General features: G+C 51.1%; 1 protein-coding gene across 2 annotated transcripts in view; it reads right to left on the reverse strand.

Annotated features, from left to right (window-relative positions):
* The window catches only part of RAMP1 (receptor activity modifying protein 1), a 41,778-nt gene continuing 29,269 nt past the window's right edge, over positions 6,078-18,586 (reverse strand). For both annotated transcript variants that reach the window (XM_018040406.1, XM_018040404.1), the window contains one exon: positions 6,078-6,664. In XM_018040406.1, coding sequence (XP_017895895.1) covers positions 6,409-6,664 — 256 coding nt within the window. In that variant the 3' untranslated portion in view covers positions 6,078-6,408. The remainder of the gene's footprint in view (positions 6,665-18,586) is intronic.

An 18,586-nucleotide genomic window follows, 5' to 3' on the forward strand; every position in this document is an offset into this window, starting at 1 on the left:
GTCTGCACTGACCTGCAGGGACATCCCCCCACCTGCCTCCTGCCCCCACTCAGAGAACAGTCAGGGAGCAAACTGTCTGGCCTCCTGCGAGTTTGTGTGTCTGTTGGGAAGGGGATTCATCTGAGGGGTGGCCATCCACAGCCCAGGGATTGTGGCTAGGGTGGGTGAGTGGGGAATGCTTTTAAGGTTGCACAGCAAACTGTTCCTTAGGTTGCCATCAACCTGCTGTCCCTTCTCCCTGTTTCACCTTTAGAGACCCGAGGAAAGATGGGCAGGGAAGCCACCAGGGAACTTGGCTCAAGTGGTAAAGAATCTGCCTGCGATGCAGGAGACCCGGGTCGATCCTTGGATCAGGAAGATCCCCTGGAGAAGGGCATGGCTACCCACTCCAGTATCCAACAAACCTGTTACTTCGAGGCTGTTTGGACATCATCCCATGATCCTCATATAATGGGCTTCCCAGGTGGCTCCGTGGTAAAGAATCCACCCACTAGTGCAGGAGATGCAGAAGAGCTGGGTTCTTGCCCAGCCCCTGGATGGCAAGATCTCCTGGAGAAGGAAATGGCAGCCCACTCCAGTCTTCTTGCCTGGAGAATCCCAGGGACAGAGGAGCCTGGTGGGCTACAGTGCACGGGGCTGCAAAGAGTCCCACACGACTGACGCAAAAGACAGGCAACCTCCCCGCCCCTCTCAGCATGGTCCCATGAAGAAGAAACCAAAGTCAGATCCAAGTGCACCTCCAAAAATAGCCTTGAAAAGTACCACAGATATCTCCTAAAGTTATTCTGCAAGGAACCAAAGAGCAGTTATGCTCATAAAAGAGACAAAAGTGGCTTAAAACATCTTTCCTCTCTCAAAGGCCCCCAGCCACAACCTGCACCTCCCTCCACAAACACGTGGGTCCTCCGGCCAGGAGCCTGCTCTCTGGTGTAAGCAGTCCTTGGGATGTGGCTGATGATTGATGAGGGATAACCTTTTCCGAGCACAGAAACTGATCAGAGAGTGAAGAAACTGCTCAGAGCCACACTGCTTGGACAGAGGTCCAAGCAGACCCCAACAAGCTGGAGTTTGGCCCTGGGACCCCCGTATCACGGCTCTGAACTGACTTCCACCCCGGCGCCTGCGACCTGGGGCTCTTCTTACAAGAAGAGAAGACACAAAGACACACAGAGAAGGTGGTGGAACTGGTGGGCCAAGCTGGGGAACACTGAGGGATGCCCAGGATGACCAGAGGCCAGAAGGAGGCTCCCCTGGAGCCCTCAGCGAGACTGTGGCCCTGGCAAGACCTTGATCCTGGGATCTCTAGCCTCCAGAAAACTGTGAGGGAACACATTCTGTGTTAAGCCACCTGGCTCATGGGAATTTACTAAAGGCAGGACTAGGAAATGACAGTTGTCCCTCAGTGACCACGAGGGATGGGGTTCAGGACCCCTGCACGCCCCAAGATCTGCAGAGGCTCATACCTGGTCCTCTGTATCCAAGGACACAGAAGGGCCAGCCATAATAAGAAAGTCATTTGTTTTTGCTTACATGATTATTTTTTATAAGACAATCTCACACAAATAACACAAAAATTCCACTTTGGTTTTTCAGTTCTCACTAAGCATATTTGCTGGTGTTGGGTTCGTTGCCCTCGGCCCTGTGAATCGCAAATACAGATCAGTCCTGGGTGTTCATTGGAGGGTCTGATGTTGAAGCTGAAACTCCAGTACTTTGGCCACCTGGTGCAAAGAGCTGACTCACCTGAAAAGACCCTGATGCTGGGAAAGATTGAGGGCGAGAGGAGAAGGATGAGATGGTTGGATGGCATCACTGACTCAATGGACATGGGTTTGGTAGACCCTGGGAGTTGGTGATGGACAGGGAGGCCTGGAGCGCTGCACCTCATGGGGTCGCAAAGAGTTGGGCATGACTGAGCGACTGAACTGAACTGAACTGACCATGAACCTGGACTAGACGGAAAGCCCCTTGGTGAGGGCAAAGTCTGGCCTCTATTCCAGTCAAGACCAGTGAGCTGATGAGGAAGAGAACCCTGAACGCTCTCTGGGTCCCCCTAAAGCTTCACAGCAGAGCTATGTCACCAGCAGGAAAGTTCTAGTCAGGTGCACATGGACCCAAATGTACTTATAAACATGCATTCCAAGTCAAACCTAAATGTTTAGAAATTATCCACAGTAGCCAAGCTGTGTCCATCGAGAGATGAAGGGAGAAACACAGTGTGGTTTATCCATACAGTGGAATGTTACTCAGCCTTAAAGGGGAAGCAGTCCTGCTATCTGTGGCAGCATGGATGAACTGTGAGGGCATTATGCTAAATGAGATAAGCCAGCCACAGAAAGACAAACACTGCAGGACTCTGTTTCCTATGTTACTCAGTTATGAGAAGAATGAAATAATACCATCTGCAGCAACATGAATGGACCTGGAGATGATCATACTAAGTGAAATCAGAGACAGACAAACGCCATAGAATATCACTTATGTGTGGAATCGGAAACAAATGATATAAATGAGCTTATTTACAAAAGAGACTCACAGACACAGAAAACAATGTTTTGGTTACCAAAGGAGAAAGAGGGGGGAGGGATAAATTAAGAGTTTGGGGTTAGTGGATACAAACTACTATGTATAAAGTAAGTTAACAAGATCCTACTACATAGCACAGGGAACTATATTCAATATCTTGTAATAACCTATAATGGAAAAGAATCTGAAAATAATGTATATACATATTTATAATTGAATCACTTTGTTGTACACCAGAAACTAACACCACGGTGTAAATCAACTATGCTTCAATTAAAACAAATTAGTCTCTAAAGTCAAAACCCAATTTTTGATGCTTTAAGACATATTAGGGACTTCCCTGGCAGTCCAGTGGCTCAATGCAGGGGATGCTGTCAATGCAGGGGACACAGTTCAATCCCTGGTCAGGGAACTAAGATCCCACATGCCGCATAGCACCACCAAGAGATAAAAAACTAAACAACAACAACAACAACAAAATCACATTTAATAAACTTGATAAATAATTATCAGTCACCCTTCCATTGTTGCTGTTCAGTCACTAAGTCGTGTCCAACTCTTCACGACCCCATGGACTGCAGCACACTAGGCTTCCCTATCCATTACTGTCTCCTGGAATTTGCTCAGATTCCTGTCCATTGAGTTGGTGGTGATACTATCTAACCATCCCATCCTCTGCTGCCCTCTTCCATTAGCTAGGATAATTTTAAAGTAATGACTGTGTTTAGTGTTCACACCGTCTGTGCTTTGCAGGGGTGGTTCCTGAGGATGCTTCTCCCTGCCCCTTCATCACCAGAAGCGGGGCTGCCCTGGGCCCACTGATGGCTCTGGGACCCACTGGGGCTTTACCTTGAGGCCACACTTCACAGGGTCACTCCCAAGACAGGAGGTGGGTGGGTCAAGGCAGGCCTGTTCCCCAGGACTCCAAGGCACAGGTTTTGGTGTAGAGACCCCTGTGGCTTTGCCGACCCTTCTTAGATCATGTGGCATCTGGGACCTTCCCCAGCTCCTAGGTGCCGCCCTGACAGGCAAATGCCTCATGGGGAATCAGGTCTGGGCGTCTCAAGAAAACCAGGGCTAAGACATTCTGCTTAATCAACGCCTCACCCTTCAAGGAGGACCCCACCACCCTCCCCACTTTGTGGAGGAGGAGTTGGAGGCATGGAGCCCTAGGGTTAGTGTGGACAGTGAGGAGGCTGTCCTGAGGCTGAACTTGGCCTTCTCTGTCAGGGTTAATGTGATTATTTTTCACAGGCCATGATGACAGGAAATACACTTTCAAAGGTTTAAAAATAGATCCACAGTCGTTTTTCCAGAACACGTGACATTCTGACAACGAAATTAGGTGACAGCTTTCAGATTAGACCTTTCAGAGGAGAGTGCTTGGAAAACACATTCTTCTAATCGAGCCATCCTCTGACCTGTAGTGACCAGTTCCCGGCAGTCATTTTCTTCTAAGGGAAAATGGTCCTCAGGCGCTGCATAGGGCAACCTGAGGGACAAGCGGCCTGCCGTCCTGCAAAGGTTCCTTCCCTTGGTCAAAGCTGGAAAGTCTTATTAATCAGCTGGCTGTCAGTGGTGCAGAAGTGCGTGGCCAATTAAGGATGAGCCAAGGCAGGAGAGGCCTTTCCACCAAGGGTGATCCTCTCCATACCCCTACCAGCCACCCCCCACCCTAGCACCACCCCCACCCATCAGCCACCCCACCCCAGACCTGACACCTCACACCTCACCCCATCACCTGACACCCCAGACCTCACACCTGATCACCTCACACCACGCACCCATCACCACCCACCCACCCCACACCTCACCCCATCACCTCGCACCCCAGATCTCACACCTCACCTCACACCCCAGACCTCACACCTCACCCCATCACCTCACACCTCACACCCCAGACCTCACACCTCACTCCATCACCTCACACCTCACACCCCAGACCTCACACCTCACCCCATCACCTGACACCTGACACCCCAGACCTCACACCTGATCACCCCACACCTCACCCCATCACCTCGCACCTCACATCCATCACCACCCAACCACCCCACACCTCACCCCATCACCTCACACCTTACATCTCACCCCATCACCTCACACCTCACACTCCAGACCTCACACCTCACCCCATCACCTCACACCCCAGATCTCACACCTCACCTCACACCCCAGACCTCACACCTCACCCCATCACCTCGCACCTCACACCCCAGACCTCACACCTCACCCCATCACCTCACACCTCACCCCATCACCTCACACCTCACACCCCAGACCTCACACCTCACCCCATCACCTGACACCTCACACCCCAGACCTCACACCTCACCCCATCACCTCACACCCGATCACCTCACACCCATCACCACCCACCCCACACCTCACACCTCACCCCATCACCTCACACCTCAGACCTCACCCCATCACCTGATACCTCACACCCCAGACCTCACACCTCACTCCATCACCTCACACCTCACACCCCAGACCTCACACCTCACTCCATCACCTCACACCCCAGACCTCACACCTCACCCCATCACCTCACACCCCAGATCTCACACCTCACCCCATCACCTGACACCTCACACCCCAGACCTCACACCTCAGCCCATCACCTCACACCTCACACCCCAGACCTCACACCTCACCCCATCACCTCACACCCCACACCTCACACCTCATCCCATCACCTCACACCCCAGACCTCACAGCTCACCCGACCCCACCTCTCACACCCCACACCCCTCCTGCCAGCAAAGCACATGGGGAGAGGTGGGGCCTGTCCTTGAAGTCACCACAGCCCCAAAGCTGCCTCTGGAAGGCTTCCCGGGCAGAGGGGCTCCCTCCGGGAGGGCCGCCCGCTCTCCGGAGCTTCCCTCTGAGCCCGCCCTCTGCTCCGGTCCTTCCCTCCCCCGCCCCGCCTCTGGCTCCTTTGCTGGAGGCCGAGCATCACACCTCCACCCAGGCGACGGCACCTAGTCTCCCCGCGGGGAGCCAAGGAGGGCCCCAAGGCCGGGAGTGTGGACTCGAGAGCCCGGAGGCCGTGGCAGTTCCTGGGCTGGAGGCACTGCAGCCGGCTAGGGCTGTGGGGACCCCGGAGGAGCAGGCTGAGCTCTGGGGACATCTGGGAGGGACGGTGCAGGGCACGCCCTTTGGGTTTCCAGAACCTTCTAAAAGCCTGGTGGTAAGCAGGAGCCTGGGAAGCACGTGCTGCCGCAGCCTGAGGGGAGCAGAGGAAACAGCCGCTGTAAAGCCTGGGGGACAGAAGGGGCCTGAGGGCTGGCGAGCCGTCTTTGGGGAGGGGCCTCCGTGAACACCGAGCAGACCCAGCCTGGTCTGGGGTGGCGTCCCAGCTCACTGAGGTCCAGACAGTGTCTGGGGCCGAGCGGGGGTCACCAGGATGCGGGGCCTCGCCGTCACCCTCCCCCGCAGACGTCCCTGCGAGGGCCCCTCCTGTCAGAGAAAGTCCAGAGGGGCTGGAGTGTCTGCCCCCTCCACTCCCACTGGTCCACACCCAGAAAGAAGGACGCTGCCCGGATTCAAGGACGTCCTTTAATCGCAAATACGTCTCCATAGTCTGGCAACAGGCAGGAAGCGAGTGCGGTGGGGGTTATTGGGAGACAGCTCAGACCACCCCAGCAAGACCAACAGCTGCGCCCACTCCCTCTCGGCCCCTGGGCTGCCTTCCCAGGCCAACGCCTGTGCTTGACCACTCTGGCTGGCATTCCGGGGTGAGCTCTTCTCGGTAGAAGAGGGGCTTGGGGGGTCCGCTCTGCCGTTGGGGCTCCAGAAGCCTTGGTCAGGCTGGGCCTCCATGCCCACCCTCCCACCCACTCTGCAGCTTCTGTGAGCAGGCAGCCCTCCCCCAACGGCCTACACGATGCCCTCCGGGCGCTTGCTCCTCCAGACCACCAGCACTGTCATGAACAGGGTCACCAGGATGGGGACCACGATGAAGGGGCAGAGGACACTGCTGGGTGGGTCCTGCAAGGCCCTGCCTGAGACAGGGCAGTTTCTGAAGAAGCGCTGGTGGACGGCGAGGAAGAACTTGTCCACCTCTGCGTTTGGCCAGAAGCAGTCCAGTGTTTGCACCACGTGCCTGGTGCAGTTGGAGAGTTCCTTGTAGCTCCTGTAGGTGGAAAAGCAGGTGGTCAGGCCCTGGTGGGCAGAGGACCCAGGGGGGACTCGAGCCGGGGGCTCTCCACCCTACTCCCCACTGTGATGAGCTCCGCCGAAGCCCAGGCCCTGAGGTGGTGACTGGTTCTAGAGACAAAGGTCCTGGAAGGCTCCTGGATGTGTGTGTGTGTGTGTTGGGCGGGGGGGGGTTGGGGAGGGAAGCGTGTGGCCAGACCCCAGGAGGCAAGCTGGAGCTAAGGGATTCTAGGAGCTATGATGTCACACCAAGGGCAGACTAGAAGGTGGACCAGCCAAGCATCTTCAGAAGGAAGTCTGGAAAAGTGAGCTTCAGCCCTTTGAGCCCCTTGCCATCCCCATTACCCCGTGAAGACCACCCCAGCCTGGAGGCTCCCCCAGCAGTCCACCGGACTTGTCATGAGGTTTCCCACCCTACCTTCACCCCAACGCCTCATCTTCCCACCTCTCTGGAATTGTGCCATAGTGCTGTCACCCTTCACTCTGGTAGGTTATGCATTCTTTTTGCTTATTGAGTATAAACACCATAAGGATAGTGATGCTGTTTGTTCACCTCTGTAATCCCAGTGCCTAGAAGCGTCCCTGGTACACACCAAGAACCAATACGTTTTGTTCTAATTATATGCAGGTCAGGAGCAACAGTTAGAACTGGACATGGAACAACAGACTGGTTCCAAATAGGAAAAGGAGTACGTAAAGGCTGGATATTGTCACCCTGCCTATTTAACTTATATGCAGAATACATCATGAGAAATGCTAGGCTGGAAGAAGCACAAGCTGGAAACAAGATTGCTGGGAGAAATATCAATAACCTCAGATATGCAGATGACACCACCCTTATGGCAGAAAGTGAAGAGGAGCTAAAAAGCCTCTTGATGAAAGTGGAAGAGGAGTGTGAAAAAGTTGGCTTAAAGCTCAACATTCAGAAAACTAAGATCATGGCATCTGGTCCCATCACTTCCTGGCAGATAGATGGGGAAACAGTGTCAGACTCTATTTTTTGCAGATGGTGACTGCAGCCATGAAATTAAAAGATGCTTACTCCTTGGAAGAAAAGTTATGACCAACCTAGATAGCATATTGAAAAGCAGAGACATTACTTTGCCAACTAAGGTCCATCTAGTCAAGGCTATGTTTTTCCAGTGGTCATGTATGTATGTGAGAGTTGGACTGTGAAGAAAGCTGAGCACCGAAGAACTGATGCTTTTGAACTGTGGTGTTGGAGAAGACTCTTGAGAGTCCCTTGGACTGCAAGGGGATCCAACCAGTCCATTCTGAAGGAGATCAGCTCTGGGATTTCTTTGGAGGGAATGATGCTAAAGCTGAAACTCCAGTACTTTGGCCACTTCATGCGAAGAGTTGACTCATTGGAAAAGGCTCTGATGCTGGGAGGGATTGGGGGCAGGAGGAGAAGGGGACGACCGAGGATGAGATGGCTGGATGGCATCACTGACTCGATGGACGTGAGTCTGAGTGAACTCCGGGGGATGGTGATGGACAGGGAGGCCTGGTGTGTTGCGATTCATGGGGTCGCAAAGAGTCAGACACGACTAAGAGACTGAACTGACTGACCGACTGATGCTGAAATATAAATAACATGAAATTTACCATTTCAACCCTTTTTAACTGTATAGTCCAATGGCATTAAGTATAGTGGCATTGTTGTGCAACCATCGCCACCATCCGTCTCCAGAACTATTTCATTCCCAAACAGAAAATCTGTCCCCATTAAACACACCTGTCTTCCCTCTAGTCTCTGGCAACTCCTGCCTTGTATCTCTGTGAAATCTGGTGACTCTAGGTAGCTCACATAAGTGGGCTCATACACTTTTGTCCTTTTGTGATTGGCTTATTTCACTGAACAGAATGTCCTTGAGGTTCATCCATGTTGTCGCATATGACAGGGTTCCCTTCCTTTTTAAGGCTGAATAATACACTGCTTGTACAGACTTCATTTTGCTTATCTGCTCATCGACGGGCATTTGGGTTGCTTCTGTGTTTTAACTGTCGTGACAAGTGCTGCTACTTTGAATATGGGCGTTCATGCAGCAGTTCATGTAGTTCAATTACCTATTCAGGTCTCTGCTTTCAATTCTTTCAGCTGCATATTCAGAAGCCAGAAATTGCTGGATCATATCATAAGCTTGTGTTTGATTTTTTGAGTCAATTTTTAAAAAATAAATGAAGATTCAATGTTGGGGAAATGAAAATGTTGTTTCCAGAGGTATCACTTCTGCTTAGGATGGAAAAAGCAACACAGAGTGCTGATTCCTTTTGAACGACAACCAACAAAACGGAAGACACTACAAAGTCATCGATGTTCTTGAGTCCATCAGAGAGCTGAGACTGCAAGTCAGCAATGTGACCTGAGCTTCAGAGGAGCAAGGCGGTGTGAGGAGGATGCAGCTGCTATGCCAGCTGCATAATAATGAGCTGCCCAGGGTTCAGGGTGGGCTGGGGGGTCAGTCCGGAATTCCTGGGGCCCCAGGTGCACTGGTGGTCCGTGACTCTTTGCTCTTTCCCATGAGGCTCCAGGGGGAGCACATAAGAAATGCTAGGGGCAGGCACGAACACCACACATTTCCCAAAGCCTTCTCACATAAGCGCAACACTGCCTTGGGCCCCTGAAGGATGAGAAAAGCTGATCCCGATGAACAGATTCTGCTGCTTTGAACATGGGAGTGCATTTACCTATTCAAGTCTCTGTGGCTGCAGCTGAACAGGACTGAAGCCCTCCCAGACCCTTAGCTCCAGGAAGCTAAGCCTTGAGCTGCTGAGAGAGGGATGGCACAGCCGTCAGCCCCAGGGCACAAGAAGACACACCATGGCTGGGAGAAGGGTAGGAAAAACTCTTTTCCCTTGGGAGGATAGTAGGAAACCATTCTGGACCTAGAAACCTGCATGATACCACACCTCTGGGGGAGGGGCAGGAATCTCCCACCCAAGCCCCCACAGATACAGGGCAGAGTCTGGCTGCCACAGGGAGGAGGTTGATGGTGTAGGGCTTTTCTAAGCTGAGATTGGACCAGGACAAGGGAATGTCTCTTCCTCTCTACCAAAATAAATCTGGCATAAAATAACAAGCAACAGTACTCTGCCACAGGGAGGGGTAGAGAGACCTACTCTGTGGCACAGGTGTGCAGGGTGGGACACAGTCCACAGACAAAAATTCTCCAGCCCCACCCTCAGCACAAGGCAATGGGGGCCCATTGCCAGAGGTCTTTGAAGTCTATCATGCTCTGAAGGAAACCATAGCAACAATAAATCCCAGACCCAGCTCTACTCCTCACAAGATCAACTTAAATCCCATAATAACAGCCTGACACAAGAGGCTTACCTATTTCCACATGTAAATACTATTTGTCTCAATCTCTTCTCTTCCAAACATGCAAGTTCAGCATTCAATAAAACATTAAGACTTATTGTCAAAAGATAAAACAATCAACAGACTCTGACTCAGAGATGACCCAGATATGGTAACTATCATACAGGGACTTGAAAATACTAAGATGATAAAGGATCTAGTTGAGAAAGTAGACAAGATGCACCAACAGAGAATTTCAGCAGAGATGGAACTGTAAGAAAGTTAAAGAGAAATGCTGGGGGAGGAAACCCCACAGTATCAGAGAGTCCATCTTGATGAGGCATCATCAGACTTGGCATCTGAGGAAAGAACTAGTGAACCTGAAGATGGGTGAACAGAAATTGCCCAAGCTGAAACAAAAAGGAAAACATAGAGCATCTGACAGTTGTGATAAATTAAGAGCACTGTCAATGATGTCATCTCCAACTTGTAATTGGAATTCCAAAAGGAGAAGAAATGGGGCAGAAGAAACACTTAAGAGATAATGGCTGAGAATTTTCCAAAAATAGTGAGATGAAAAACCATAAGTCCAAGAAGGGCCAGAGACACCCCCCTCCCGCCCCCGCCACCAAGCAGAACAAAAAAGCAAAGTAACAGCAACAACAGCCACCTAGGTATTAAAGTCAATGGTGAAGAAAAAAAATCCAAGAAAAGAATCTTGGAGTCATTCAGGAAAAAAAGAGACATCTACAGAGGACTATGTGATGTGAACTACAGCAGACCTCTTACTGAGACTATGCAAGCCAGAAGACAACGGGTGGCAGTTTTCACGTACTAGGTGGGGATGAGGGGAGGGGTAGAGGGAAGGGCCACAAACCCCTGTCTGCCCAGAATCCTTTACTCAGCAAAAATAGTTGAAGTATGAGCTTTCAATAAAGACCTTTTCAGAAAAAAGCTTATCGAGTTCATGGTCAGCAGACCTGTGTTACAAGAAATGTTAAAGTTCTTCAGTCAAAAGAATATAACAGAAGGAACTTTGGACCCACACAAAGAAAGGAAGAATTCCTCCCAGTAAAATGAAGATTTACAAAACGTGCTTTTCCTTATTTTAGGACAGGAAATGAGTACACAGAGCAGAAGCCATAAACCGACATTGAGGAGACACTCAGGCGTGTATTGAACAGCCGAAGGGAAAAGATCGGGGTCCCTCCAGCACCCAAGCACCCCTCTGCCACTGCTTCTATCATACGGTCTCTCGATCGCTAGATCACTTTTTTTTTCCTGCCCTGCTTGCCCTTTGGGCCATGACCCCACGTGCACACGAGGCCTCCCTCAGTCCACAGGACCATCTAAATGGATGGAGGGGGCAGAAGCGGTGGAGGGTGTGCAGGAGCCATGCCCACAGGGGCGTGCGGTTTTTCGAAGAGAACAAGGACACACGTTCCCGAGTAGAAAATGGAAGTGGGAAAACCTACAGGAAGTCAGGACAGACTGGGTCTCATTGTGAAAAAATGAATTAGTACATGTCAGAAGCCTGGTACGAGGTAAGTGAAAGTGTGTCAGGGGTCATTGAAAACCAAAGACCAGGCTTTTGAGCTTGTGGTTGGCCAACTACAGGGATACATGTTACCACCTCTGGTTTGAATGGTTGTCTTCTTCCCCACCTCAGACCCATCAAATTGACGGGTTGTTTTAGGTGTGGTGCAGACACAGTGACACAGTCAGTCCTCAATGTTGTCCCCTATGCTCTGCCTGAGGAATAGAGCTGGGATATCCCTTGAAGGAGGCATTGCCAGAATGGGAAGAACCCCTGACTCAGGAAACTGTGGCACCAGGGACCACAGACCGGGCACATGCTGAGGCTGAGCCAGTGGTGGGCCATCCTGGGGCCAAGCACTTTCTCCTTGAAATATCCTTCCAGTCTGCAAAGCCAACCCCTCCACCCCCATCTAAAAATATCCCTCATGCAGAGTTGGCTGCCCACTTCATCCTGTTTATTTATACAGAAGTGACAGCTGAAACTCTCAATAAATATTGTGAGCTCTGTCAGCAAGGATGTGATACAAGAATTCCCTCCAGAGTACAGACATTCTTCTGTTCAAAAGAACATTGTACTGACTGAAGGGGCCAAAATAATCATGAGGAAATATTCTTGCTTTAACCCTCTATTTTCAGTTCTCATGTAATGGAATCATTTTCCTTTTTTGGCCAAGACACTCTATTCTGGGCCTCCATGTGAACTTGGCTTGGAATGTTCCTGAACAGTGTGGTGGGAGTTTCCAGTATGTCTGGGTCCCACCAAGTCCAGGCTCCTGGCACTGCACTTGACGATTATTTGCTTGTTGACAAGAAGGTGCCCGCTGCTGCCCACAGGGACCTTGTCTGCTCTGGGGACACCAACCAGCGTCAGGACTGACTGGTCCCAATTGTAGAGCATCTGAGTGTGGGCCCTGGTGCCCTGCAAAACTGGGTTCAAATCCAGCTCCATCTCTTATGCTGAGTGATCCTGGGGCCTCATCTCTCCCATCCAAGCCTTACTGTTGTTGTTCAGTTGCACAGTCATATCCGACTCTTTGTGACTCCATGGACTGCAGCACGCCAGGCTTCCCTGTCCATCACCAACTCCTGGAGCTTGCTCAAACTCATGTCTATTGAGTCGGTGATGCCATCCAACCATCTCATCCTCTGTCATCCCCTTCTCCTCCTGCCCTCAATCTTTCCCAGCATCAGGGTCTTTTCCAGTGAGTCAGTTCTTCCCATCAGGAGGCCAAAGTATTGGAGCTTCAGCATCAGTCCTTCCAATGAATATTCAGGGTTGATTTCCTTTAGGATTGAGTGGTTTCATCCCCTTGTAGTCCAAGGGATTCTCAAGAGTCTTCTCCAGCCTTGGTCATCTGAGCCTTGGTCTCCTTAGAGTCAATGAAGAGACAGGTCCTGACCTGACAGGGTTATTGGGCAGATCAAATTAAACAAGGTCAAGGACCTGGTGTACAGCAGGTGCCCAGTAAGTGGACGACTTCCGGACAACTGGTGTGTGGTCCCTGAAGGGTGCATTTCTTGTTCTATAAACTCGGGTAAATGTTGACCAGGCAGTGTGTGTCTAAGTCTTCAGAATATCTGAGGAGGAACCACTAGTTTGGTTCCCTTTCTCTGGACCAGTATTGGACTCCATCTCCCCAGGACAGTTCACAGCCTGGTGGCTTCCAGCAGCTTTAAATACCTGATGGTTGTAGGGGAGGTGGCACCACCTGGCACCCTGGCAGCTGGGGCACATGAAGCAGACTGGGGCCCACTTGAGGCCAGCCTGGGGAGCCTGTCTAAATGCTAGACTGACATGCTGTTGTTCCGTCACCAAGCCCTGTCCGACTCTTTGAGATGCCATGGACTGCAGCACACCAGCCGTCCCTGTCCTTCACTCTCTCCCGGAATTTGCTCAGATTCATGTCTATCGAGTTGGTGATGCCATCCAACCATCTCATCCTCTGTTGTCCTGGTCTCCTCTTGCTCAGTCTTTCCCAGCATCACGGTTTTTTTCCCCCCAGACTGATGTGGGGGTGGTTAGATAGATAGGGAGGTGTATGGGTGAGTCCAAGACACAAAGAGGGATACTCATTCAGCTTTTGGCTGAATAGTTCTAGAAATACAAATGGCTAACAAGCATCTGGAAAAAAAATTGTTTAACCTTACTTTTAAGGAAGAAAGAAGCAAACATCCAAACAGAATTCATTTTCAGAATGAGAATGTGCAGTGCTGGTGAAGGTACAGTGAAATGAAGCAGGTGTTTGTAGCTTTACTAGCAGAAGATAAACTGGTAAGAGTTTCCTGAAAAGCTATTTGGCAACTATGTCTGGAGAACTTCAAAGTCATGGATACCCTTTGATTCAGGAATTCTATTCCTGGGAATTTTCCTAAATTAATAATATCAAATGTAGACCAAAGTCATGCAAGAAGATGTTCCCTACAGATTTTTAGTTTCGAAAAAGAGCAAACAATAGGACAGTGACCAAAGTTGCTTACAAGAGCCTCTGCTATGTAGCTATAAAAAGATATTCAGGAAGAAAATATTTATGTTAAAATGTTAAACAGAAGAAGCCATTGAGACCAAAGGATGCAGACAGTGTGGTTTCAGCATAAAGTGGTCCATGCAGGAGGGGAAGACCCCAGAACGTTAGGAGGCCGTTGTCATCCCTAGAGGGTGGTGGACTTTCATTCTCCTATCTCCGCTTTCAGAGGGATTTTTTCACGTTTTCTCTACAGGTACATATTATTTTTATAATTGTATGTTTTAAAAGGCCTGTAGAAAGCCGGACACTCAAGCCCCCTGCATTTGCAGCCGTGGGGAGCACGTCTCCTTAGCCTTCGGCGCAGGGAACGCTCTGAATCCCAAGCAGCTGGGAGGACTGAGTGAGACCGGGCAGCCGGGCTGGCGGGGTGTGGGGAGCGCGGGCACCCTCAGCCCCGCTGCCCGGCTGGTGGCACCTTGCTGGGGGCGTGGCCGCTCCACGTCTGGCACTGCCCAGGGCTCAGAGGGGCTGCGGTGGCCCCGGGCTCCTCCTCAGTCCTGCAGACCCCCGCCCCGCCCAGCAGGCCCGCAGCCTGCGGCCTTCCTTCCGTCCACCGGCCTAACCTCTGTCCCACTTGGGTGGGGTTAACCCCGGCCCTGGGACCACCTTGGGGACGCCCCCTCTCCCACCCTCTGCCCCCGAGGCCGCTCCGGGGTGGGGTGGGATGGAGCTCTGGGACCCCCCCCCCTTCTCCCTCCGGTGGGGGGCGGGAAGCTCTGCTCCAAACTGTAGTGGGAGGGGGCAGGACTCCTCGGAGAGATACAAGGCTGTGGCAATTCCGGGGCGCGGCCGGCCAGAGGGCCCTCGCCTCCTCTCGGGTTCCATACGGATGCTGCGAGGATGAGATGCCCAGTCTCCGACGGGCGTTCGCACCCGGGGACTGGGAGGGCCCCGAGGGCAGGACCCCCTTTGGCATCCATCCCCCCGCCGGCTCCCCGCCCCAGGCGTCCAAGGACCCCGCGCTCCCTGGACCCTTCTTGCCGGAAGGACGAGGCCACCAGATGGCGCCCCCTCCTCGGGGACCGCCTCTCCTTGATCCCTCCTCCCCTGACCTCTTCCCCAGAGACCCCCTCCCTCGCGGTCAGCACCCCTCGCCCCGCCCCGTCTCTCCCTGGGGCTCTCTGTCTTCTCGCTCCATCTGCGGCCTGCCTCATCTGACCGCGCCCTTCCCGCCCGTGAGGGTCCTCCGCGCTCTGCGGCGCTCCTTCACTCCTCTGCCGGGCCCTGCGGCTGCAACCTCCAATACCCCTGACATCCTCACCCCCATCTGAAGCCTTGGTCCTGGGCACAACAGGCTGTCCGTGCACCTGACTCTCGGGGTGCCCCCGGCCTAGCCCCATCTCTCATCCCTGGCTAGGAAGCCTTGCCCTCTCTGAGTTGCCTTGGGCCCCCCCATTTCCAGGGGTTCCCTTCCCCCCTGCAGCCCCGTCACTGTGACCAGCTTTCATTTCTCTGCACTGATCGTGGGCCAGGGGTGTGGGCATCTCTGTGCCTCTTCTCCTCCCCCTACTCAGCTTAGCAGTTCAGTCACTCAGTCGTGTCCAACTCTTTGCGACCCCATGGACTGCAACGTGCCAGGCTTCCCTGTCCATCACCAACTCCCGGAGCTTGCTCAAACTCATGTCCGTGGCATCGGTAATGCCATCCAACTGTCTCTTCCTCTGCTGTTCCCTTCTCCTCCCGCCTTCAGTCTTTCCCAGCATCCGCGTCTTTTCCAATGAGTCGAAGGCATCAGGTAGCCAAAGGATTGGAGTTTGAATATTCAGGACTGATTTCCTTTAGGATGGACTGGTTGGATCTCCTTGCTGTCCAAAGGCAGCCATCATCTTCCTCCTCCGCTTTCCTCTCTTCCGCAGCTTGGGCCCTGCCCACCGTGGGCTCTTGGGGCCAGAGCCCTGGCCGCTGCACTCTCCAGCCTCAGCCCACTGCCCACACCAGCTAGCCCTTGCTTCGTACCTTCAATGCTCTCTGCCCCCTCCCCGTACCTGCGCTGCACTCCAAAGCTCCCGTGCAGCCCCCACCTCTCCACTCTCAACTGTCCCCCTCTCTCTCCTCCTGGCCACCCTGCCTGGCTGGTGCTCCTGCCTCAGGAGCTTTGCACGTGCTGCACTTTCTATGTGGAAGGCCGTTCATTTGGTCATCACAAGACTAGCATCTGCATGCCCCTCAGATGTCACTTCCTCAAACAGGCCTTTTTTCTGATGCTTCAGCTCGTTAGGATCCCCAGCAAAGTAGGGTTTTCCTTCACAGCTGTGTCCTTCTTCGTATCTGAACTTTTAACTCGGGATCGTTCACTCACTGTTGGTTTTGGTGACTAGACTGCAAACACCAGGAGGGCAGGGAGAGTGTAGGGAAAAACAAAGCCCGACTCATCCTGTTCACAGCAGTCATCTCAAAGGCAAGAGAAACAAAAGCAGAAGGAAAAGAAAGGGACAGATCTGCCTGGAGACATGAGAGGACGGCGGGGGCGATGGAGCACGATCCAGCGCGGAAGATGGTAACCTGGTAACCCGGTAACCTGGTAACCCGGTAACCTGGTAACCGGGAAGAGAGGGGCGTTCACACGGAGAAGGGCGTTGTCACAGGTCCGCAGGGTCCAGACAGCCTACTGCTATGAATAATCATGACAGACTCTTCTTGGGGGGGAGGGGGGCTGTAACACACCTCTCCAGGTTCAGTGAATAGTAACTAGCATAAAAATGAAAAATAAATTTAATAAACCTGATTTCAGTGACGATATGAGGAAGTTTCTATCCTGCAAAGAATCAACAAGCTTTTTAAAAGTCCCAGGATCCTATTTAGGCCACAAAGGAAAACTTGATAAATTCTCAAAGTGGAGATTTTAAGTCTTTGACTACAATATCAGAAACTAGAAATTAGTAAGAAAAGGATAAAAGAAAAAAGAACCCCTAGAAATGAAAGATCACTCATATAATTTCAGGGCCAAATGGGATTTAAAAATTCAATTATGGGTTGTTAAGAAAAACTAATGGCAACATTGCATGTAAAAATTAACGGAATCAAGGCAAAACTGAATTTTGAGGAAAGTCTGCAGTTGTAATTTATCTTATTATTACTAAAAATAAATGAAAATGAATGAGGTTAGAATCCAAATCAAGACATTTAAATAAAGAAACACAAAATAGATCTCTCCAAAGGGGAAATAGTTTAAATGCATTACTAACTATTGAAAAGCAGTCTTTATTGATATTTTTAAAAAACATAAAAATGAATAAGTAGATTCAGCAGTTGATTCTTTAGAAAAATGGCTACACTGAAACGATCACATTTGTGGATAATCCAGAAAAAAAGCAGAGAAAACACCAACATACAAAACCACAGTTAAAAGATTAGAAAAAGTATGAGCTGCTAAGCTGCTAAGTCACTTCAGTCATGTCCGACTCTGTGCGACCCCATAGACGGCAGCCCACCAGGCTCCCCCGTCCCTGGGATTCTCCAGGCAAGAACACTGGAGTGGGTTGCCATTTCCTTCTCCAATGCATGAGAGTGAAAAGGGATGAAGTCGCTCACTAGCATGCAAAACATGTATGTTAAAAATTGGTAAGTCTTTGATGAATGGGACTGCTTTGGGGGAGATTATAAATGATGGGATCTTGACTTATAAAGCAGAAAATCTGAGAGGAAAAAAGAAAAAATTGCTAAAGAACTACTTTGACAAAAGGTGCTAGACTCAGGCAATTCTTTCAGATTCTTAAGGTCACAGAAAAAGATGTCAAACTTCTCAGTTCTTTGAAAAAGTTAGCAAAACCCTGATCCCAAACCTCTTAAGATGGTCCGCCCACGTGCCTGGGAACAGCAGGCTCATGCAACAGATGGTTACTTTCACTTATAAATAGACACAGATGTCCTTTTTCAAACACTAGCAATTTTAAGCTAGCTGTATAGAATAAAGTGGGTTTTATTTTAGGAAGGCTTCAGTGCTATTACTATAAAATCATACTTCAGTTTGTCAAAGGAAAGCAGCAGTCATTTTGATACATGTTGCAAAGGCATTTGATAAAACTGAACATTCATTTCTGATTTTTAAAAAAGCCCAACTTTGTAAAGCACAAACAAGTTCTTCTTAATGTGATTAAAAAAAAAAAATCTCTCAAACGAATAGCAAACATCACATTTACTACTGGGGCATTTTCATCACAGTTGGGAACCCGTTTATGTTTTAGGTGGCCAGGGCTGCCTTTCCCCCCGGTGGTTTCCACCGTCGCTCCTACCCACGGTTTCATAGTCACTGCAGGACCTTTCCAAAATTGGGAGGGGCTGACAGCTCACCAGGCCACTTCCTCTGGTGGCAGAAAGCCATGGGCTGGCCCTTCCTACGTCAGGCTCCAGGCTTGGAGCCAGTGTGCCAGGCCAGCTCATCTCTGCAAAGGGTCTCCGACCACAGACAGGGGGGCCGAGTGGTCCTCAGAGGGGATAGTCAAGCCCCCCTGGGGGACTGTTCCCTGGACCCACAGTGCCCAGAGGCTGCACAGGACAGGGCATCTTTTGTTTTTCTTGATGCTGCAGGGAG

Source organism: Capra hircus, chromosome 3 (assembly GCF_001704415.2).
Source record: "Capra hircus breed San Clemente chromosome 3, ASM170441v1, whole genome shotgun sequence".
In the NCBI taxonomy this organism is placed as follows: Eukaryota; Metazoa; Chordata; class Mammalia; order Artiodactyla; family Bovidae; genus Capra; species Capra hircus.